The 23,418-nt window shown below is 39.7% G+C and overlaps 2 protein-coding genes across 47 annotated transcripts in view; one reads left to right on the plus strand and one right to left on the minus strand.

Annotated features, from left to right (window-relative positions):
• LOC146459593 (MAM and LDL-receptor class A domain-containing protein 1-like) overlaps window positions 1-19,460 on the plus strand; it is a 65,695-nt gene extending 46,235 nt beyond the window's left edge. For 35 of the 42 annotated variants that reach the window (XM_085089280.1, XM_085089281.1, XM_085089260.1 and 32 more), the window contains 14 exons: window positions 2,066-2,101; window positions 7,465-7,500; window positions 8,714-8,848; window positions 9,356-9,597; window positions 10,439-10,526; window positions 10,992-11,027; window positions 11,759-11,794; window positions 13,008-13,142; window positions 13,652-13,893; window positions 14,735-14,822; window positions 15,899-15,934; window positions 16,058-16,250; window positions 18,166-18,318; window positions 18,911-19,460. In XM_085089280.1, coding sequence (XP_084945406.1) covers window positions 2,066-2,101; window positions 7,465-7,500; window positions 8,714-8,848; window positions 9,356-9,597; window positions 10,439-10,526; window positions 10,992-11,027; window positions 11,759-11,794; window positions 13,008-13,142; window positions 13,652-13,893; window positions 14,735-14,822; window positions 15,899-15,934; window positions 16,058-16,250; window positions 18,166-18,318; window positions 18,911-19,304 — 1,850 coding nt within the window. In that variant the 3' untranslated portion in view covers window positions 19,305-19,460. The remainder of the gene's footprint in view (window positions 1-2,065; window positions 2,102-7,464; window positions 7,501-8,713; window positions 8,849-9,355; window positions 9,598-10,438; window positions 10,527-10,991; window positions 11,028-11,758; window positions 11,795-13,007; window positions 13,143-13,651; window positions 13,894-14,734; window positions 14,823-15,898; window positions 15,935-16,057; window positions 16,251-18,165; window positions 18,319-18,910) is intronic. The other 7 variants (XM_085089265.1, XM_085089264.1, XM_085089294.1 and 4 more) reach the window with 7 other exon arrangements.
• Window positions 1-23,418, minus strand: part of LOC146459589 (MAM and LDL-receptor class A domain-containing protein 1-like) — a 194,246-nt gene that overhangs the window by 152,578 nt on the left and 18,250 nt on the right. The window lies entirely within an intron of this gene.

A 23,418-nucleotide genomic window follows, 5' to 3' on the forward strand; every position in this document is an offset into this window, starting at 1 on the left:
ACTTGGAAAATTGCCCTTAAATACAAAGTAAAACAAAGTAAAAACGGTAAATGTACTTCTATGGCTAGCCCAATCGATTTTGACACCCAAATTTTCCTCCGTATAGAAGCCCCTCAAAAACGGTCTTTGAAAAATATGAGTTCCGGGGCTTATTTTCGGAATTTTACGGTATTGCTGGTTTGCAAGTGACGTCACGGCGGCCATGTTGGTGGTCAAAAACAAAAGCATTTCTCTCCTCTGGGAACTAAAATCTATTTTCATTTAAATTCTTCGAGGAAATATTCTTTTGTTTTGACCTTCACCATGGCCGCCTCGTCACGTGGTGTTCTTAATTCTTACGTGATCCTATTCCCACGGTGACTTTGAAAACCGACTGTATGTTCTTCGCAGTCTCCAAACCAATTACATGCCTTTCGTTACAATGTTTCTCTCTTGGTCCACTATGCGATGGATACTGGCAAGAACGAGGTGGCCGCCAAAATTTTCCGAGTTTATGCCGATGTTGTGGACAAATTACCATCTGTTGTATTTGATCTTTCGTAAGGTCAAAATGACCGGCCCTTGACAGTATTAGTTCCGCTTCACTGAGTCCAGACTTTGATAGATGACAGGTTTCAAGCTGAGTCGTAATTGTGTCCTGACATTCATCTACTTTAACCATTTGGGACAAATTGCGCGAACTTCCACACGCTATTTTCTTAATTTGCCTAAAGCTGCACGATTCGAAATTCATGTTGAATTTGTGGTATCAGCGCTGTAGTATTTGCGCGTGCCGACTTCGCTGCCGACTGGCTGTGTAAGTGCGTGGCGTTGGATTCCGGACTGTGGACCAAGGAGCGTGTGCAATATAGCTGACCACTCTCAATAGAAGAAACAGACAGTGACAGGACGAAACCATCTTATTGAAATTTCATTAGGAAAGGTCTTTAAATTAGATAAAGAAGTGTGCTCCTGTTAAGTGATAATTAAATAAAGCAAAACTATTTATTCGCGGTCCGCATTCCAGTTCTTGTAGTCCTTGTCCAAAAGTTTCTGACCTGTTCGCACATATTTAATAACGCTGTGGGAGATTTACTTTTTTAACATCTAACGTTCATTTTTAAAATGTGATGGAGATAAAGTCGTATCAAATACTGGGTAATGCAGCTGCTTCACACTGGACCACATTTTAAAGTAAAAGAGGTTTGCTTCTGAAAAGAAATTTGAAATCTGCATCTTGACAATTTAAAGAACACTGCACTTAAACACAAATGTTGGGATTTATCAAGCTTAAAACTGCATCTTACGTACGCCTGTGGAATTTTGGAACAACAGGTATCATTGAAGAAGGAAGAACTAGAGAGATAAAGTTTTTGGTTGGAAAATAGAAGACGTGGCAAATATTTGAATAACTGGACGAGAAGTTTTTCTGTCAAAGCAGCCTGTGTCACGCAATGAAAATTCAGCATCAATATGCAAATTTGAATCGAAAACTTTAATCCTGAACCGCGTTTTGCCACAAGTTTTATTGCATAAATTGATAGAATACCTCTTTATCTTTAACTAAAACATGTTTTTAAGTCTAGGTCAGGTGCCACTTTTAAGAATTTTGTGAAATTTTTTGAGGCATATTTTGGTGCAGTTTGCTTACTTAATTGAATTACTAGAATAACGATAACCTGTTTTTGCTGATTACAGAGAAATACGGCTAAATCGTATTGGAACAGTAAGAAGAAGCAATATACTTCCAAATGAGCACAAATGGTCTAGGTTTTAACGGCCCGCAGTAGCTTTTAACGATCCTTGAAAAACCTGAATAACAGCGTCTAAAATTTGCATATTTTAGCCGGTAACGGTCGTTCAGAGATGAAATGCTGATAATGGCAGTAAAATAAACTATTTCCTCATTCTAACTGCATTTTCCTTATAAGGATGGATAGTGGTATTGATGATATAAATATGAGGCAAAAGTGTTTTCGAGTCTGAAATCGAGTGGAACGCTTTTAGGGACATTGCCTTTTAACTGTCCAAACAAAGTCGTGCATTCTTGTTTTTGTACTGATTTCGTAATTATTTCTCATTTCAGTTACAACGCCTCGACCTCCAACACCATCCCCTCCCGGTAAGTACGTTTTTCAACACACCTCAGCTTATTGTCCTCATTTCTGTAACGACAGGCGGAAAGACACAGAGTCCGCAAAACACAACTTATTTATTCCGGTTGAACAGCGACAACAAAACTTCAAGATGGCTTCCTACAATTTCGGTCACGTGACACGCAAGGCGGGAACTAGACTTGTACTTCATGTAACCATACTCGTTACATCTCCCTTCCTAAGTCTAATAGTTTAGTTTATGCATACAGAACGTTAATGATAATAAAAAAGCAATAACATAATGTTCAAATCTGCCTTAGAAAGTCTCCTATATTAAAACGCCCCTGCAAAAGTACATAATAAAGCCAAATTGAAAAAAGGGGCAACAAGGCAGAGTCAGTGTCTTATTTCAGCACTCATAATCTTTTAACCACACTGGGGGGCGGCGGTCCCGCACTGGACGACCTTCAGTATGAGGCCCAGAAACCACTGGTGATGATGGTATCATTGCCTGTGGCGGCTCAGCAGGACTTGACTCTACCAGTTCCATTGGATCGGTCATGTCGAGGTTTGTCTCCACGGACTCCGGTAACTCCTCGGGTGTTGCTCTGAGCCATTTACGGTTCCGACGATAATGCTTTCCGTTCACTTCAACCAAGTAGGAACGGGTCCCCTCCTCTCCAATGACGCGCCCCAGTGACCATTCCTTCTCGCGTGGCAATCGCATTCTAATGGCATCACCGTCACGCAATTTTGGCAGTTCATGTGAGTGACGATCATAGTAGCATTTCTGCTTCTGCTTTCTAATCTTGATCTTTTCGGGGACATCAGTTATCACCTGTGGAGTTAACAATTGCTTGGCTACTGGGAGACGGGTGCGTGTTCGCCTACCATATAGTAGCTGAACAGGAGAAGCATTCATACCCTCAGTTGGTGTGTTGCGCCACTCAAGTAACGCCAGCAGAGGATCACGCTTATCAGCTCGGGCTTTGGTCAGCAATGACTTGCAAGTCTTAACTGCATTTTCCACACGACCATTACTTTGTGCGTGATAAGGGCTTGATGTGACGTGGTGAAAATCCCATTCCTTACTGAAGGTCTGGAAATCTTCACTGTTGAAGGGGGGCCCATTGTCACTGATGAGAGTCACAGGAATACCATGCCTGGAAAACCACGCCTTTAGATTGGTGATAACACGGTTGCTGGTGGTGCTACTCATATCTTGCACTTCAAAATAGCCAGAGTAGTAATCAACAGCTATCAAAAATGATTGCCCGTCCAGCACGAAAAGATCAACACCAACTTTCTGCCATGGCAAATTAGGCACATCATGAGGCTTTAAAGGCTCTTTACATTGTTCGGGCTGATAACGGTTACAGATTCCACACCTTGACAAGTGATCTTTGAGCTGGGCTGTGATTCCAGGCCAGTAAACAATGTCGCGGGCACGACGCAATGTTCCTTCTATTCCAATATGTGATTCATGCAGGCTCTTTACAACACCAGAACGCTCTTTAAATGGTATCACAAGGCGATGACCCTTGTATACCAATCCATCTTCTATGGTCAGCTCATCACGGCTGTTCCAATACAGCTCAATTACTTGCCTCCGACGCCGCTCATATTTGTGAGCTTCTGACAGAGTCTCTGGCCAACCCTCATGAATAACATCAGACAGGGTCTGTAATTCTTCATCCTGAGCAGTCTCCTTGCGCAGCTCTTCCAGGCGAGTGGGGGAGACACTTAGATCTTCACCATTTTTAATCTGCTCTAACTCAAAAGCGAACAGTCGTTCTCTGACAGAACGGACGTCACTGTCCTTGGTCTGACTCACTGGTTCCTTTTCCAAGTAAGCGCGACTTAATGTGTCAGCCAAGAACATGGTCTCTCCTTTCTTGTATACCACTTGGATGTCATAGTTCTGTAAGCGGAGACGCATGCGTTGGAGGCGTTTTGGCGAACTGTGGATTGGCTTCTTGAATATGGTTTCCAACGGCTTGTGGTCTGACTGCACAATTACATTGCTCCTTCCAAAAATGTACTGATCAAATTTCTCACAAGCATAAACTATGGCGAGTAGCTCTTTTTCAATCTGCGCATAGTTTTGTTCCGTTTGAGTCATTACACGAGAGCTGTAAGCCACTGGGCGCTCCTCCTGTAGCAGAGCTGCACCAAGTCCACTTTGGGAAGCATCGCATTGAATGACCACTGGCTTATTCACGTCATAGTAGGCAAGTACAGGTGCAGATACAATCATTTCCTTGACATGGGCCACAGCATCAGTATGACTTTGCAGCCAACACCACTCAGCATCCTTTTCAGTGAGTTTTCTCAAGACTTCTGTTTCTTCGGATAGACGTGGGAGGAACTTTGCCAAGTAGTTCACCATGCCCAGGAACCTACGTAAGGACTGGACATCAGTCGGGTCTGGCATCCCCACAATTGCCTCAACCTTGTGTGGATCTGGTTTCAGTCCCTCACGGGTTAGAATGTGTCCGATGAAGGGAACTTCTTGCTGTCTCAGTCGGGCTTTCTTCTTGTTCAACTTCAGGTTTCTCTCACGGCAACGGTCTAGGAAGGCACGCACATTCCGGTCATGGTCTGTCTGCCACTCAGCAGGTGTGTTGCCAAATCCAACGATCACAAAATCATCTGCAATTACTTCTACTCCTTTAAGCCCCTCAATGTGCTCTCGCATTTTGCGCTGCCAAACTTCCGGTGCACTATTGATGCCGAATGGCATTCGCTTCCAACGGTAGCGCCCGAACGGGGTGTTAAACGTTGTTAAACTACTAGACTCATCGTCAAGTTCCACTTGCCAGAAACCATTACTGGCGTCAAAAACACTGAACAATTTTGCCCCATTCAGCCTAGTTGCAATCTCTTCAATTGTCGGCATCGGGAAGTGTTCACGCTTTATGGCAAGATTCAGATCCCTGGGATCCAAACAGATGCGTAACTTGGTTTCCCCCTCAGCTTCGGTGGATGGCTTGGTCACCACTAGCATACTGGATACCCAGTCAGTAGGATGGTCGACTTGTTCGATTATGTTAGCAGCTACCATTTCTTCGAGTTTCCGCTGAACTCGCTCAGTCATCGCAACAGGTAAACGCCGCGGAGGATGCACTACAGGTCTGATGGACTCGTCTGTTACAATGTGGTACTGTCCGTCCAACTTTCCAAGGCCTTCAAATACATCGTCATACTCTTCCAGCAGTGGCTCTGTGTCGGACTTCAGTACATTGACGCGTGGATCTCGGTCACTGTCTAGGATCTTTATCAAGTTCATTTCCAGCATTGTCTGCTTAGACAGTATGGGCTCATACCCATGGCCTCTGACTACATTGACTTCAATTTTGTGTGCGTTTCCTTTGCGGGAGACATACACTGTGGCTTTGCCCTCGATGGGTTGCTCATCTCCATTAGCTAAAACCAGGATTGACTTGCCGCGTGCATTGAGGAAATTCAAGTGCAGATCGCCAGTCACCTTCTTGTACACATCCAAGGGCAAAAGATTGCATTCAGCCCCCGTGTCCATCAAGAAGCTTACATCGTGACCTGAAAGGGGGTTAGACTCTTTTGATACAGTGAGGGTAACCATCTCACGACCTCCGTTTCCAACACCTGCGGCACTTAAATAAAATCGCTCTTGGACAGAAGACACCTTGCTTTTTGCTGGGCACTTGACAACAAAATGATTCCTTTTTTTACAATATGCACAAATCTGGCCAAAGGCAGGGCAGCTACGTCTTTCGTGGTTCCTACCACAGAATCTGCAGTCCTTGATCCTGCCACTGCTGACAGATGGGACATTTTCTGACTGCTCTTTCTCTTTCTCTTTCACAGCACTCAATCCAGACTCAGCAGACATAACTTTCATTTGAACAGCCGTACTCTCGGCGGCACGAGCGATATCTATAGCTTTCTCAAGAGTCAATTTCTTCTCTTTGAGCAAATTTTCACGTACCTTGGCAGTTTTGGTACCTGTCACCAGTCGATCCCGGAGAAGCTGATCGGGTGTGATTGACTCGAAATCACAATTTGCTGCAATTTGGCGAAGCTCCGTCAAATATTGATCAACAGTTTCAGATTCCCGCTGATCCCGCGTAAAGAAAAGAAAACGTTCGTAAATAGTGTTTTCCCTGGGAATGCAATACTCTTCGAACTTGCTTACAACCGCAGCGATTTTCTTCGCGTCGTCTGGCGAGGCCCACGTGAAAGTACGAAACACCTTGTTCGCTTCTTTTCCAATTACGGCCAAAAGTGTTGCTACTTGGCGTGCTTCTTCCTCTTTATCTAGCTTCGTAGCCAGCCTGTAATTATTCCAAGCAGAAACCCAAGTTCGCCAATTGGACGCTGTCGAACCATCGTTTAGCTCGAGTATGTCAGGAGGAGGTATTTGGAAATTCGCCATGGTTATCAAACTTGAAGCCGGACTTTCGCTATTTTGAACACTGGTTTCAGGCATAAATTCGGTAGCTTCTGCCACAAATCATTCCTTTTCGTGACGTGTGGATCCGGGAAACTTCTGACACCATGTAACGACAGGCGGAAAGACACAGAGTCCGCAAAACACAACTTATTTATTCCGGTTGAACAGCGACAACAAAACTTCAAGATGGCTTCCTACAATTTCGGTCACGTGACACGCAAGGCGGGAACTAGACTTGTACTTCATGTAACCATACTCGTTACAATTTCCTACCGAAGTATGTCTGTCTGGAGCCAACATTTATGAGAACAATATTTTCCCTTAATGCTTAACTGATAAACAGTCATTACATTACATGTTCTTTTACTGTTCCTCTGCTATAGCCTTTTGGAAGACCTTCCAGAACTGGTGGGCCAACAAAACGAAACAATGTCAATAAGCTGTGAACTAAAGGAGTTTAGAGCGAAGTCTGTGTAGTATTAACAAGAATATTATAAAATGAAACTTCGTGTTCACTATTAATTTTTTCGGAACACTCCCTTAACACTTTTTATCCGACGGACAGACAGAGAAAAAGAAGTTCGCTTAAGAAACAAGAAGACAGGAAAACTTATAAACATAAAATATGTAACATAGGAATAACGTAAACCGGGAGCAAACAGAAAAGAACAAGCAGAATAAATCCTACCGAATGTTTGGAACTGGCAAGCGGTAAAAACGTCGACAACTTGAGCCAAAATTGAGAACTTAAACTGAGAGAACTGACAACTAAATTTCTTGCTCTTGCAAATATATTAAATTTGCACCAATTAGTCCTAAGGAATGCAAAATAACAAAAAAAAAAACTACAAGTGAAAACACGGATGTGAAACAATGTCAAGCAGTTAACTGCCCGGCCCACGACAAAGTCGTTCATTCGTGTTTTTGTACTGTTTTCGTAATTATTTCTCATTTCAGTTACAACGCCTCGACCTCCAACAACATCCCCTCCCGGTAAGTACGTTTTTCAACACACCTCAGCTTAGTGTCCACATTTCCTACCGAAGCAAGTCTGTCTAAAGCCAAAATTTGTGACAGCAATATTTTCCCTCAATGCTTAACTGATATACAGTCATTAGATCACATGTTCTTATACTGCTCCTCTTCTATAGCCTTTTTGAAGACCTTCCAGAGCTGGTAGGTCAACAAAACAAACAATCTCTCACGTTATCAAATAGTATAATTATATATGGGGTTTTTAACAATATAGAGCACAGATATTCATTAAACTAAACACTTCATATTTTGAAATTTTCAATATACTGCAGCTGTCTACACGACGTAAAACTCTCCTTTGATACTTTTCTTACACTTCTACGCGATACACTGAATATTCACAAACAAATAGCTACCGGAAATAAGATGTCTACTACCTTCCAAAATATCTTTAAACACCTCATTTAATATACACTTGTGACGTTAATTTTTCTTTTTGTTTCCTTTTTCTAAGTTGTTGTCGTTTTTCCTTTTTTTGTAATTGTAAATTTGGGCTAGTTCAATATTTTGCTGTCAAAACTAGAAAAGAAGTATATGTTGTAACTTAGCTAGTCACTAACTAAAAAAACTCTGTAAGTGTTCGTAAACCTTTGTTAACAAGTGGTTGATAATTATAACGGTGTTTATAAATGTTTGTACTTGCATTAAAAATTAAAAAAACCCTCCTACAAAGCCTCCAGGACGGTTATAAAAATATTTTTAAACTTCCTTGACAGATAGAGGAAGTTTTCACTGTAAAACAAAACCTTTATTTAAGTTAGAGCTCATAACAATTCATGAGCTAGTGAAACAAGCTTGAGTGTGAAGTTCAAAACTGATAAAAATAAAAGGCAGTTGTTAAGGGCACTATTTTGCTATAAAACAGGGCCCCTATTAGCTTTTGGCCTTATTATCTGGGTTAATTTTGAGGGCATTTCGTGGAAACTGTCCATGACAAAAACGTGCTTATTAAGTGGGTACTCTTTATTAGAGTTACATTCAGCTGCTTTAGCAAGAATGCTAATTTATAATATGGTGACATGATTATCACGAGAACAATGTAAAAGTGGAAAGACTTGCCTCACTCTGTGGGCCTCCCTTCCTACTTGGAAATGAGCATGAAACTATATGTATCAATCGATTTGGTGGAGCCAACTGTTTCACCCTCATGTTTTTTTTTTGTTTTCATTAGCCACCGCCTGCAACTTTGACAACTCAATGTGTGGCTTTACACAGGACAAAAATGACACGTTTGACTGGACTCGAAATAAAGGAGGTACATCGTCTTCTCCAACAGGACCCTCTTCTGACCATACTTCTGGAAGCGGTAGGTTAACAAAACATAAAACTTTAGAATCATTATTTTGAAATCAGACGGCTTGTCTTCTAATTTGAAAGTAAATTTCCGACGTTGTTAATTAACAATGAAAATACAGAACTAACGATAGTTCTAATGCTGCTACTGCTGCTGCTGCTGCTGATGATGATGTTTATTAACAATGGAAGTTGTTAGCCTTATTTAACCTGTGGGAGAGGAGGGGGGGGGGGGGGGTTAAAAAGTGCCTGCTCTGAGTATACCACTTAACTGTAAGATCTGAAAGGACGCCTGCCAGCTGTCCAGAAAAAATGACGTAATTTCAACGTCACATGAGTTCCTCATTAAGTTTAGCAGACATCAAGAGAAACAGCTTAAAACTCTTTACCATTCAAGTATTAATATCGTAGTTTGAATGGTCTCGATTTTTCCAAGGTTGTGATGGGCAATGGCAGAAAAGGCCAGCTATAACTTTGTTGGAAGAGTTCGAAAAAGTCAGTCACATTTATTTTTCCACAGGATATTACATGTACATAGAAACGTCTAGTCCTCGAGTACGGGGAGATTATGCGATACTAATCAGCCCCATGCAGAGGTTCAGAGGAACCATGTGCCTTAAATTCTCCTACCACATGTATGGTGCAACGATTGGGAGACTGGATGTGACAATCAATAGCAGAAGAGTGTTCTCTAAAAGTGGTAACCAAGGCAACAGGTGGTTTGATGCAAGTATTACTATATATTACTGGGGAGCGTACCCGGTAAGAAAAATTTTCATCGTTGCTGAAAACAATTTCTATTGTCATTTTGGTATGTTTCTGGTCATTTGCGATCGTTTAGTATGAAAACGCTAATAATCTACTACGTACTTTTCTCATTACACAAAATTATTTCACCTCTGACACAGCACCACCATTTTTTGAGACATTAAACACCTTATCATAGAGGAAGAACTAAATCTTGACAGTTATACATTAACTTATTCAGCCTCTGTGAAATAGGAGCCAGGGTCCATGGGCCGTCTCGTTGCTCTGGAAATGGGCAATTATTAGTCATGATTATGATGATGTAATTTGTGAATTATCGTCTCGCTCAGTATTTGAAAATTACGGCTTTTACACGTACCTAAATACCCTCAAAATTTGTTTCTTTTTTTCGTTTGTTTTTGGTTCGCTGCTTATTATAGTAAAATTCCAAGGTGATTAGCTAAAGCGGGACAAATGACATTTTAAATTGGTTGTTTCTAGTTTGAATAGCCTCTTGGCGTGCATTTCGCAGCACTTGATTCAAAAAGTGTTGTTAGTTAAACCGTATAAACCATGAAGGATAGGACCCAACAGCTTTCTTTGAAACGTTTGCTTTCTACTTGTTAGAAAATAAAAGCACGTGCAGTTTTTGCGCCTTAAAATTTAAACATTTCTCGCGGAAAAAAGACGAAAGCACGAAATATGCAGTTGGTGGTTAGATCGCCCCATAACTCCATCAGATCGCATCTTTTACGATTTACGCTTTGCACGAGACAATTTTTTTAATCGATTAATCAAGTCTATATATTCACAGACGGTAAGCACCTGAACTTATACATTCTTCCATCTACCTCAGGTAAAATTTAGAGGAGAAAGAGGAAGTAGCTACACCGGCGATATTGCAATCGATGACTTTTCTTTGCAGTCGGGATTTTGTTCTTCAAGTAAGTGCTTCAAAATTACAATAACAACACCGTTTAGAAGGTAAAACAAAATAAGTAACTTCTTGAAATACACGGTTAGCAATCAGCAGCGTGAAGCAGGCAAGTATGGAAATATACCACGCATGTACTGTAAAAAAAGAATCAATTTTGTGTTCGCTATTGTAGGTCATAATTAACTTGCAGAAATATGGCAGCCAGCGCGAAGCGAACTCTAAGTTACTCTTTTTCAACGAATAATGGTAATGTAAAATTAAAATAATGAATTTATATATTAACGCTAAGTTACAAAACAAATGGAACTATAATCTCCGCAGATCTGATAAACACAATGAAGTGTATATTAAAGGGTGTTGATATTCTAAGCCAATTCCTTCTTAAAAAGTCTTGAAGTCAAGCAGTTAACTGTCCAAACAAAGTCGTGCATTCTTGTTTTTGTACTGATTTCGTAATTATTTCTCATTTCAGTTACAACGCCTCGACCTCCAACACCATCCCCTCCCGGTAAGTACGTTTTTCAACACACCTCAGCTTTTTGTCCTCATTTCCTACCGAAGTATGTCTGTCTGGAGCCAACATTTATGAGAACAATATTTTCCCTTAATGCTTAACTGATAAACAGTCATTACATTACATGTTCTTTTACTGTTCCTCTGCTATAGCCTTTTGGAAGACCTTCCAGAACTGGTGGGCCAACAAAACGAAACAATGTCAATAAGCTGTGAACTAAAGGAGTTTAGAGCGAAGTCTGTGTAGTATTAACAAGAATATTATAAAATGAAACTTCGTGTTCACTATTAATTTTTTCGGAACACTCCCTTAACACTTTTTATCCGACGGACAGACAGAGAAAAAGAAGTTCGCTTAAGAAACAAGAAGACAGGAAAACTTATAAACATAAAATATGTAACATAGGAATAACGTAAACCGGGAGCAAACAGAAAAGAACAAGCAGAATAAATCCTACCGAATGTTTGGAACTGGCAAGCGGTAAAAACGTCGACAACTTGAGCCAAAATTGAGAACTTAAACTGAGAGAACTGACAACTAAATTTCTTGCTCTTGCAAATATATTAAATTTGCACCAATTAGTCCTAAGGAATGCAAAATAACAAAAAAAAAACTACAAGTGAAAACACGGATGTGAAACAATGTCAAGCAGTTAACTGCCCGGCCCACGACAAAGTCGTTCATTCGTGTTTTTGTACTGTTTTCGTAATTATTTCTCATTTCAGTTACAACGCCTCGACCTCCAACAACATCCCCTCCCGGTAAGTACGTTTTTCAACACACCTCAGCTTAGTGTCCACATTTCCTACCGAAGCAAGTCTGTCTAAAGCCAAAATTTGTGACAGCAATATTTTCCCTCAATGCTTAACTGATATACAGTCATTAGATCACATGTTCTTATACTGCTCCTCTTCTATAGCCTTTTTGAGGACCTTCCAGAGCTGGTAGGTCAACAAAACAAACAATCTCTCACGTTATCAAATAGTATAATTATATATGGGGTTTTTAACAATATAGAGCACAGATATTCATTAAACTAAACACTTCATATTTTGAAATTTTCAATATACTGCAGCTGTCTACACGACGTAAAACTCTCCTTTGATACTTTTCTTACACTTCTACGCGATACACTGAATATTCACAAACAAATAGCTACCGGAAATAAGATGTCTACTACCTTCCAAAATATCTTTAAACACCTCATTTAATATACACTTGTGACGTTAATTTTTCTTTTTGTTTCCTTTTTCTAAGTTGTTGTCGTTTTTCCTTTTTTTGTAATTGTAAATTTGCGCTAGTTCAATATTTTGCTGTCAAAACTAGAAAAGAAGTATATGTTGTAACTTAGCTAGTCACTAACTAAAAAAACTCTGTAAGTGTTCGTAAACCTTTGTTAACAAGTGGTTGATAATTATAACGGTGTTTATAAATGTTTGTACTTGCATTAAAAATTAAAAAAACCCTCCTACAAAGCCTCCAGGACGGTTATAAAAATATTTTTAAACTTCCTTGACAGATAGAGGAAGTTTTCACTGTAAAACAAAACCTTTATTTAAGTTAGAGCTCATAACAATTCATGAGCTAGTGAAACAAGCTTGAGTGTGAAGTTCAAAACTGATAAAAATAAAAGGCAGTTGTTAAGGGCACTATTTTGCTATAAAACAGGGCCCCTATTAGCTTTTGGCCTTATTATCTGGGTTAATTTTGAGGGCATTTCGTGGAAACTGTCCATGACAAAAACGTGCTTATTAAGTGGGTACTCTTTATTAGAGTTACATTCAGCTGCTTTAGCAAGAATGCTAATTTATAATATGGTGACATGATTATCACGAGAACAATGTAAAAGTGGAAAGACTTGCCTCACTCTGTGGGCCTCCCTTCCTACTTGGAAATGAGCATGAAACTATATGTATCAATCGATTTGGTGGAGCCAACTGTTTCACCCTCATGTTTTTTTTTTGTTTTCATTAGCCACCGCCTGCAACTTTGACAACTCAATGTGTGGCTTTACACAGGACAAAAATGACACGTTTGACTGGACTCGAAATAAAGGAGGTACATCGTCTTCTCCAACAGGACCCTCTTCTGACCATACTTCTGGAAGCGGTAGGTTAACAAAACATAAAACTTTAGAATCATTATTTTGAAATCAGACGGCTTGTCTTCTAATTTGAAAGTAAATTTCCGACGTTGTTAATTAACAATGAAAATACAGAACTAACGATAGTTCTAATGCTGCTACTGCTGCTGCTGCTGCTGATGATGATGATGTTTATTAACAATGGAAGTTGTTAGCCTTATTTAACCTGTGGGAGAGGAGGGGGGGGGGGGGGTTAAAAAGTGCCTGCTCTGAGTATACCACTTAACTGTAAGATCTGAAAGGACGCCTGCCAGCTGTCCAGAAAAAATGACGTAATTTCAACGTCACATGAGTTCCTCATTAAGTTTAGCAGACATCAAGAGAAACAGCTTAAAACTCTTTACCATTCAAGTATTAATATCGTAGTTTGAATGGTCTCGATTTTTCCAAGGTTGTGATGGGCAATGGCAGAAAAGGCCAGCTATAACTTTGTTGGAAGAGTTCGAAAAAGTCAGTCACATTTATTTTTCCACAGGATATTACATGTACATAGAAACGTCTAGTCCTCGAGTACGGGGAGATTATGCGATACTAATCAGCCCCATGCAGAGGTTCAGAGGAACCATGTGCCTTAAATTCTCCTACCACATGTATGGTGCAACGATTGGGAGACTGGATGTGACAATCAATAGCAGAAGAGTGTTCTCTAAAAGTGGTAACCAAGGCAACAGGTGGTTTGATGCAAGTATTACTATATATTACTGGGGAGCGTACCCGGTAAGAAAAATTTTCATCGTTGCTGAAAACAATTTCTATTGTCATTTTGGTATGTTTCTGGTCATTTGCGATCGTTTAGTATGAAAACGCTAATAATCTACTACGTACTTTTCTCATTACACAAAATTATTTCACCTCTGACACAGCACCACCATTTTTTGAGACATTAAACACCTTATCATAGAGGAAGAACTAAATCTTGACAGTTATACATTAACTTATTCAGCCTCTGTGAAATAGGAGCCAGGGTCCATGGGCCGTCTCGTTGCTCTGGAAATGGGCAATTATTAGTCATGATTATGATGATGTAATTTGTGAATTATCGTCTCGCTCAGTATTTGAAAATTACGGCTTTTACACGTACCTAAATACCCTCAAAATTTGTTTCTTTTTTTCGTTTGTTTTTGGTTCGCTGCTTATTATAGTAAAATTCCAAGGTGATTAGCTAAAGCGGGACAAATGACATTTTAAATTGGTTGTTTCTAGTTTGAATAGCCTCTTGGCGTGCATTTCGCAGCACTTGATTCAAAAAGTGTTGTTAGTTAAACCGTATAAACCATGAAGGATAGGACCCAACAGCTTTCTTTGAAACGTTTGCTTTCTACTTGTTAGAAAATAAAAGCACGTGCAGTTTTTGCGCCTTAAAATTTAAACATTTCTCGCGGAAAAAAGACGAAAGCACGAAATATGCAGTTGGTGGTTAGATCGCCCCATAACTCCATCAGATCGCATCTTTTACGATTTACGCTTTGCACGAGACAATTTTTTTAATCGATTAATCAAGTCTATATATTCACAGACGGTAAGCACCTGAACTTATACATTCTTCCATCTACCTCAGGTAAAATTTAGAGGAGAAAGAGGAAGTAGCTACACCGGCGATATTGCAATCGATGACTTTTCTTTGCAGTCGGGATCTTGTTCTTCAAGTAAGTGCTTCAAAATTACAATAACAACACCGTTTAGAAGGTAAAACAATATAAGCAACTTCTTGAAATACACGGTTAGCAATCAGCAGTGTAAAGCAGGCAACGATGGAAATATACAACGCGTGTACAGTAACAAAAGAATCAATTTTGTGTTCGCTGTTGTAGGTCATTACTAACTCGCAGAAATATGGCAGCTAGCGCGAAGCGAACTCTAAGTTAGTCTTTTCCAACGAATAATGGTAATGTAAAATTAAATTAATGATTGTATATCTGAACTCTAAGTTACAAAACAAATGGAAGTATAATCTCCGCACCTCTGATAAACACAATGAATTATATATTAAAGATGTTTATATATTCTTAGTCAATTCCTTCTTTAAAAGTCTGGAAGTTCCTGCTTGTCTCGGCTGCAAAAAGCTTGAGAGTTTAGCCTTTTAGTCTTTACACTGGTTAGTATCACGAACTCGAAATCACGTCGAGCTTGAAGTTGCTTTGGTGCGGCAGGTGCAACTTATGTTTATTAAATTGAATTACAACTGCCTTAATTCTTTAGATTAGTACTTAAAATATAGGAGGGTATCCTAAGGACAAAAATTTCGTTTGTTATGCATATGAAGAAGTGTGGAAAATGTGAAGTAGAAAGACAATGTCGCCGATAGATATATAACTCACGGTACTGTCAATAGACTATAAACTAAAGGAGTTGAGAGCGAAGTCTGTGAAGGATGAACAAGAACATTAAACAAAGTTACCTCGTGTTCACTAGTAACTGAATTGTTTTGGAACACTCCCTTAACATTTTTTTTATTCGACGGACAGACAGAGAAAGAGAGAGAGAGAGAGGTTCGCTAGGGAAAAAGAAGACAGGAAAACTTATAAACATAAAAAAATATAGCAAAGAAATCTATTTGCACTAATTAGTCCCTAACGGACGCGAAATTACAAAACAAATAAAACAAATAAAAATAAATTCGAATGAAATCACTGATGAAAAACATTGTCAAGCAGTTAACTATCCACAACAAAGTCGTTCATTCGTGTTTTTGTACTGATTTCGTAATTATTTCTCATTTCAGTTACAACGCCTCGACCTCCAACACCACCCCCACCCGGTAAGTACGTTTTTCAACACACCTCAGCTTAGTGTCCACATTTCCTACCGAAACGATCATACAAAATTATGTTTTTGCTAAAAACGGTTTTTAACCCCTAATGCTGACACTTGCTTGTTAAAGGTTCTTGTGGATACAAACCTAAAACAAGGATTGTTGGAGGTACTCAGGCTAACCCTGGTGCGTGGCCGTGGCAGGCTATGCTGCGCACTACTTCCGGCTTTCCATACTGTGGTGGCACCCTGGTGGCTCGGCAGTGGGTGGTGACTGCAACTCACTGTGTCAAAGGAAAAAGTGCCAGCTCAATCTACATCAGGTAAAACTACCGGTCCTTTGTTTTGTTCCAACAATTTATTGAAGTTCTGCTACCATCTCCTGTCACTATCTTTTCCCATAGTATGTTTTTAAAAATAATCGTGCTACTTTAGTTTGCATTCATTATGTGGCGAATTCCACACCATAACATGTTCAAAACTTGGCAGCTAAATAACTCGCTTAGGCCCCGTGGTTACACCTGAGTTTTGATTATTTGATTACGTCAATTTATGGTCTATAAGAGTATAGACCATAGAAAATTTCCTTCGGTGTTTTAACTATTGAAGAAAACAAAACGGTTTTCAATTAAGTAATTTCGCGTTTTCTTTCGTTTTGTTTTACATGCGCTCTATGATTGGTTGGCACTCGCGTCACTTGCTCAACCAATGAGAAAGAAAACCATGCTTCGAGTTCAGTCGACTGGTTCATCGCGCTTTTTACGTTTGTTGTGATTGGTCAGTGTAGTTACTTTGGTTTTGGTTCTATTTCACTCAATCGAAAACAGCCCTAAAACTGGCAAGTGAACATGCAGGGCATTTCTGTAATCAGTTTTTTTATGGTATGGACAATTGCACAGAAGAAAGGAATTTTATGTGGAATAAAATAGATCCCTTTAGATGTTCATATGTTGTTAGGGAGAACAAAAATAAGATGAATGTCGTTCAAAAACAACGTTTTGGACAAGAGAAGTTCAAATTTGTAACCTTTTTAAAGCGAATTTAAAACTGGAATGCTAATAGGAGAAATTTTCTTGACGAGTCTATATGCACACTGAATAGCAAAGAGAGTTCGCTGTATGTTCTACGTAAAAGAAAATGTCCACTTGTAATAGCTATAAAACGATTTCTGGAGTGCATGTCTGACGAGTGAGGGACAAAATGATGGCTTCTTAAATGTTGATAGTAGCCGGAGATATCTATTTCTTGTTTTCTGCGCGTAATGAAACACAAAAGAGAACTATAAGTTCTCTTCTATTAAAAACTGTGTCGAAGCCGTAGAGTTTTATTGGTTTAGCGACCCTGGTAACATTTATGAGCCATTATACCATGCATGCCCCACAAATACGGCAAGTGTACGCGTCAGTGAGAAAATAGAGACATTTAGCACCGGGCTTTTCGGCAAAAACCTCAGACGGCGAACGGCTAGAGATCACGTGACAAGGCTCTGACGTTACGTTTGCGGTTTTTAACGTACGTTTTTCACGTGGAGAGGAAGGTTTTCACGTAAGTCATTTACCCCAGCGATTTGAGTCGTACTTTTCAATTTTTCGAAACGTAAAAATGTCAGATTTTTATGTAGCAAGTCTTTATGTTGATGTTTAGGTGTAAACTAACGCGAAAGAGCGAAGATGGATCTTTATGTTACTATATGAAAAACAGCACTACTGGTGTTGGCAAATTCAATATGGCGGCCACTTTACGTGAGAGGTGTAGCTAAAGCGGTAGAAGCCATAAACGTCAGACGCCAAACGCCTAACCTGAAACTGCCGTTTCCGGTTTGCCGTTAACGCAAAAACCCTGGTGCTAAATGTCTCTAATATAATCGTTAAATCGGTATGATTCAACGATAGTTCTTGTTTGTTTTTAGATGGTAAAACAGTTTTCCCACTAGCGCTTTATGGATACAAGGTGATTGTAGCCAACTCGGCACTGCACGTCTCGTTGGCTATCTATCACCTCGTGTTCACCGGGCGCTCATGGCATAATTGTCAGTTTTTCTCACTGTTCCAGATGGCTTGCAGTGTACAAGGTCAATTAATTTTATCTAACGTGAGGTATCCTGTAACTGAAAAAAAGACGTTTTTATTTCATTGTAGAGCTTTCTATCGTAATGATTGTCATTCATTTACTCAATCATCCATTTATTTATTTATTTATTTATTTATTTATTTATTTATTTTGCTGCCTGGGTTTTAGACTTGGTGCCCACAGCCGTACTTCTGCTTCCACCGGTTCTGAGCAGGACATTAGAGTGAGCAAAGTCGTCACCCACGACCTGTACCACAAGCCTACGACATACAGCCACGACATCGCCTTGTTGAAACTCTCAAGAAGTGCTACACTAAACCAGTAAGTTTTATTTAGTCGATTGACGATCACTCATGGAAGTTGTGTTATACCGCTGTAAATTTAATTGAATAAAATCAATGATTTCTATAAAATATATTTTTGTAGCCTGTGAACAGGCTCCCTAGTGGAGTATAAGGCGAAAAGAAAAACGGCGAGCCGGGCGAGCAGAGCGCAGTATGGGGCGAGAAAGAAAGGACTCTCCGAGCTCGAGCTCTATTTTTGTCTTCGCCCCAGTATACCCCACTTGGGAGCCTGTTTACAGACTAATATTTTTGTTCCGGAATGTTTGGCGCACTCATAAAAAATTTACATTTTTGTTCATGGGCTATAGCCTCCACCCATCCCTTCTTGGCAATCCCACTCACTGTTGTATGTTTGTCCATTCTTAAAATATCTCATGTGTCACCAGCATATCGCCTCAAGACTGCCAATACTGGAGAGCGTCACCAAGCTTGATTACTCTGACTTCGAGTCTTTGCAGTGACCACAACTGAGCTCTTATTTTTGTATTGTTTTATTTTATTACTTGCCGATATTGCCACCACAGGCCTTGCTCCATTGATTGTTTCTTTTTTCCGCTCCTCTGTATTAGGAGAGTAAATCTGGTATGTCTTCCACACACCGTACCCGCGCCAACTGACGGCACCAGATGCTGGATCACAGGCTGGGGTCGGCTTGCATCAGGAGGATCTACCCCCAACTACCTTATGCAGGCTTCAGTACCGGTCGTAAGTCGTGCTCGTTGCGACAGAGCCTACCCAAGAAAGATTCACGACTCCATGATCTGCGCTGGGCTTGATCAAGGTGGAATTGATTCGTGCCAGGGAGACAGTGGGGGACCAATGGTGTGTGAGACTGGTGGAAGGTACTACCTGCAAGGTGTCACAAGCTGGGGTTATGGATGCGCTAGCCCTGGGAAGTTTGGAGTTTACGCTAAGGTGAAATATCTGTTGGCTTGGCTCAAGAGCGAAATGGCCAAGAACTAGTTCAACCGATTAAAGGCTTAATTTAAGGGGATATAAAATACGTGGGTTTTAAGTGAAATAAATGAAACACTCCTAAATTTAACAACAGTGGAAGAAGAAGACAAAATATCGATTGTAGAGAACTAAGCATAAATGAATAAAAGCATTGAAAAAGTACCTTTATGCGTATTTGTTAATTGCTTATTTAAACTTTACTGTAAGTTTAGTATCTTACAAAGAACGCTTTGAACCTAGAGCAAGCATCACCAAAGAAGCAAATAATCAAGTGGAAATGATGTTGTGAAGTTTGTGCTTGGCCTTTTGTGTCTTTTGAGTCCTTAAAATGAAATTAATTGCAATACAGGCCGCTTGCATTCCTAATTTACAGTTGAAAAGGACCGTGTAACTGCGTATTAACCACTGAATAAATATTTCGTCTTTCGAAGACTACCTTATGGCCTTGGAGAAGTTCATAGTACACAGGTTAAAGTTTTTAATTCCTTGTTCTCCCTTAAACGCGGAATTAGGAGTATCCAAATCTTCCTCGTGAACTTAATGATTTTTTTTATATCAAAAAAGGAAATTAGAAAGTTTTTTTAGGAAACGGAAATTAGACTTTCTTTTATCTAGAGGGGACATCTGATGTTTCCCCGTCAGTATGTAGGAATATCTGAAACGGAGGTATGAGCTATTTAACAAATCGAATGTGGTTTGGCGTTGTCTGTACTCTTATCAACAACGATATTCGTCATCACAGTGATGACGAATATCGTTGTCGATAAGAGTCGGACAACGCTAAACCACATTCGAGTTGTTTTTTACCACAATATCAACGTGAAAGAAAATTTTTATTATAACTGTCAAAATTTCCGCGCGCTGATTGACTCTTATCAACAATTTTACCATAACTGTTTCTAATCTCGCAATCTGATTGGCTAATTTTCCGTTGTCGATAAGAGTCTAGACAACGCTGCTCGCGTCAAGGAGAATTTTTTTTTGTGGTACAAAACAAATCGAATGTGGTTTAGCGTTGTCTGAACTCTTATCGACAACGATATTCGTCATCACAATGGTCAAATGTTGTGCGCCTCGTGAGTCCACAACATTTTGACCACTGTGATGACGAATATCGTTGTCGATAAGGGTACAGACAACGCCAAACCACATTCGATTTGTTAAAAATACATAAATAATAATAATAAAAAAAATGCAGACCACCAAAGGAGAAGATGGTGGTAGTTTCAGTGTGGTAGCGGTCTCTTCGCTACGCAAGAAGAAACAAAACTCCCTTACTGTACCTTCTTTAAGAGTTTCAAGAGTTGTGTGTATTCAAGAGTTGAGGACATTTCTCTTATTACAGTGTCAAAGCCAGTTTTTAGGTAATATATCAAAGGCAAGGAAGAATGATTCATTTTATCTCGGAAAACCGAGAATTTTTTTTTCTTTTCATTACATTAATTTATCAATTAATGACATTAATTAATTAATGGGTTCAAGAAAGTTAAAAGATGCACTAAATTTTACCCTCAATTTCTGTAAAACATTGTTGTAATACGTGTTGAAATGCAATCATTCGCATAGGTTAATTAGCTCACTTGTTAGTCATGTATACGCAACTCTATTGTTTCGCCTCTGGAATGATATACTCAATGTTTGTGTACTTTGCGTACTTGTTAACTTTCCCGGAATAATTACTATAAACCATCAGAAAACAATGGTCACACTAAACAGCTCACGCATGCGCATATGTATATCGCCCGGGCAGAGGCTACCATGGACAGTTGTTTCGGCCTTGTCAGGCCTCATCTGCGTGGTATAGCCGTCGGGCACCGAACGACTCGAAAGCCGGGTGTCAGGTACTCTTAGCTACTGCCGAGGTGTGTGCAAGCACACCTTTAAACGCCATCCCCACACTATCTATGTGGTGGCTGTGACTAGGATTGTGCAACAGTCTCGGCAAATGTGTGTGGAGATTTGCATCACCTAGAGATCGCGTGTGACGACAAAAAATGCCATAATAAGTCATCTGAAAGCAATGGTCACACTGCACAGGTCTACGGTATGGCCAGTACCTCACGCTTACGATCCACATCTCAATCTGCAAGGTGCATCGAAGTAATTTATCTAAATTTAAAACTGCTTTCAGAAATTATATCAGAAATATTGCTTATTTAAGCTTGATTTGCCTTATATATTATATATTAATTATCTTATATAATTCCTGCAGTAATAGCATTACCTTCCACCTCGGTCATAAAAAGCTGTTTATGTAGGTGAAAGTCGCCTGTGAACAGGGCTCCCAAGTGAGGTTTAGGACGAAGACAAAAATCGATACCGCTCGCCCGGCTCGCCAATTTTTCTTTTTGCCCTATACTGTTCACAAGGTAAAGTGAAATAATTAAGAAATAAAGAAGCCTCGACGAAAGAAGTGTAGGGGAAAACACGAGACGTAGTCGAGTGTTTCTCCCTACTTCTTGAGTGCTCTAGCCGCTTCCTAAGTGCTTTACAACAGAACAGATCTAGACTACAGTTGAGGCTTCTTCATAGCGAAGCTGGCAAACCCATATATGCGAAAAATTTTGCTTACTGTCCGTCCGGCGTACGTGTACGTACGTACGTACGCACGTCCGCCCCACTATGTAAGCCACCGTGAAATGTCCCACTCAACTTGTGCGGCAATCCGCGTTTTTTCAGCGGGAAGTGGGATGGCTTACTTCTTTAAGAAAAACAAACGAGAATTTTGAAGAACACTAATTTCTTCTATTCGTTGAATATGTTGTCAAACTACATATGTCGAGGAAGCATGCGACTAATAAGCAAATTTGAAACCCGAGAGCAACGAACAAACAGGCGAAATGTCAGTTGAAAACAAACATTTGATGAGCTGGGTGAGTAAGCAACTCGCAAGTCGCATAGAAATTAAATCCATTTTTGCAGGCAACTGTCGGTAATTTTCCAAATTTAACATACTTCAAATTATACGCCAATACTTAAATCGTTGCCATACGACAAATATTCGTGGATAAATTAATTTTGAACATTCACAGAGCTACTATTCACAGAATTATGTTTTGTGTTGGACTTGTGTAATTCATTCGAAGGGCACATTTGTAAACACGCAGTAAACGTTTAAATATTTCGGACCACAACCAAACATTGTTTTTCCTGTATTCTCCTTTTGTTAATGTTTACTTGTAGACTTGAATTATTTCCGTAAGAGAAATATTCACAGAGTTATGAATTGTTTTGAACATTTTGTGTTGGACTTCTCTAATTCATTCCGGCATAAGTTTTGTAAACACGCTCTAATTTTAAGCGCTCACTGAAATAAAGCTTGCGGTTGGTATTAAACCAACTGAGCGCTGTGTTTTGTGAATGAACAACAGCGGAATTCACGGGCGCAAGAGGATTGCTGGAGCTGTTGACACCGTAAGGAAAACTGGGCTGCTGTGACTACTAGTGCTCTGGAGAGGATATCTGAACAAGCTGTCGATTGTTCACTCGAAGGAGGAGCGTTGTAATTTCAGAGGCTTGCTTTACTGCGGTGAGCAGAGGTGGCCATGCATGATGTGCCGTGATGGAACTTGCAAAATGTTAGAATCTTGTAAGCTTATATATGTGTGAATTTGCTAACTAATTAAATTTAAGTTTTCTCATTTTTTTGTTTGATTTTTTTTTTACAAGAAAATATAGCCAACGAGCGTTTGCCGTATTTGAGCCTTTAACACTATACTTTAATATGACATTTTTACATCTTTCGTCCAAAAACTTGAGCTGCCCATTTTGTGTTATCTCTGGTGTTTTTCGTCTCTGCCTTTGTTGTAATTTCGTAATTTTCGGCGATTGACATGTGTGCAAATCTCACTTTGTTTATGTTTCTACTTGGCTGTGTGTTTTCATCGCTAAATATCTTCGGAAACTTCACTTTCAATTACCGTGTTATTTGTACTGTTACGCACAGGATGGTCTATATACATTGAAGCGAAAAGCTGGTTTTCGTTTTCTAGGTTATGTAACACGTCTGCGTCAAAATAAATAAATTAATTAATAAATAAATAAATAAACCGGGAGAGAAGTCCAGGCATTTCACAAATGGGCTGATGGCGTGACAACATCTCTCCGTGCATCTGTACTC

This window comes from Pavona decussata, unplaced genomic scaffold, assembly GCF_977016875.1.
Source record: "Pavona decussata unplaced genomic scaffold, jaPavDecu1.1 SCAFFOLD_218, whole genome shotgun sequence".
Classification (NCBI taxonomy): domain Eukaryota; kingdom Metazoa; phylum Cnidaria; class Anthozoa; order Scleractinia; family Agariciidae; genus Pavona; species Pavona decussata.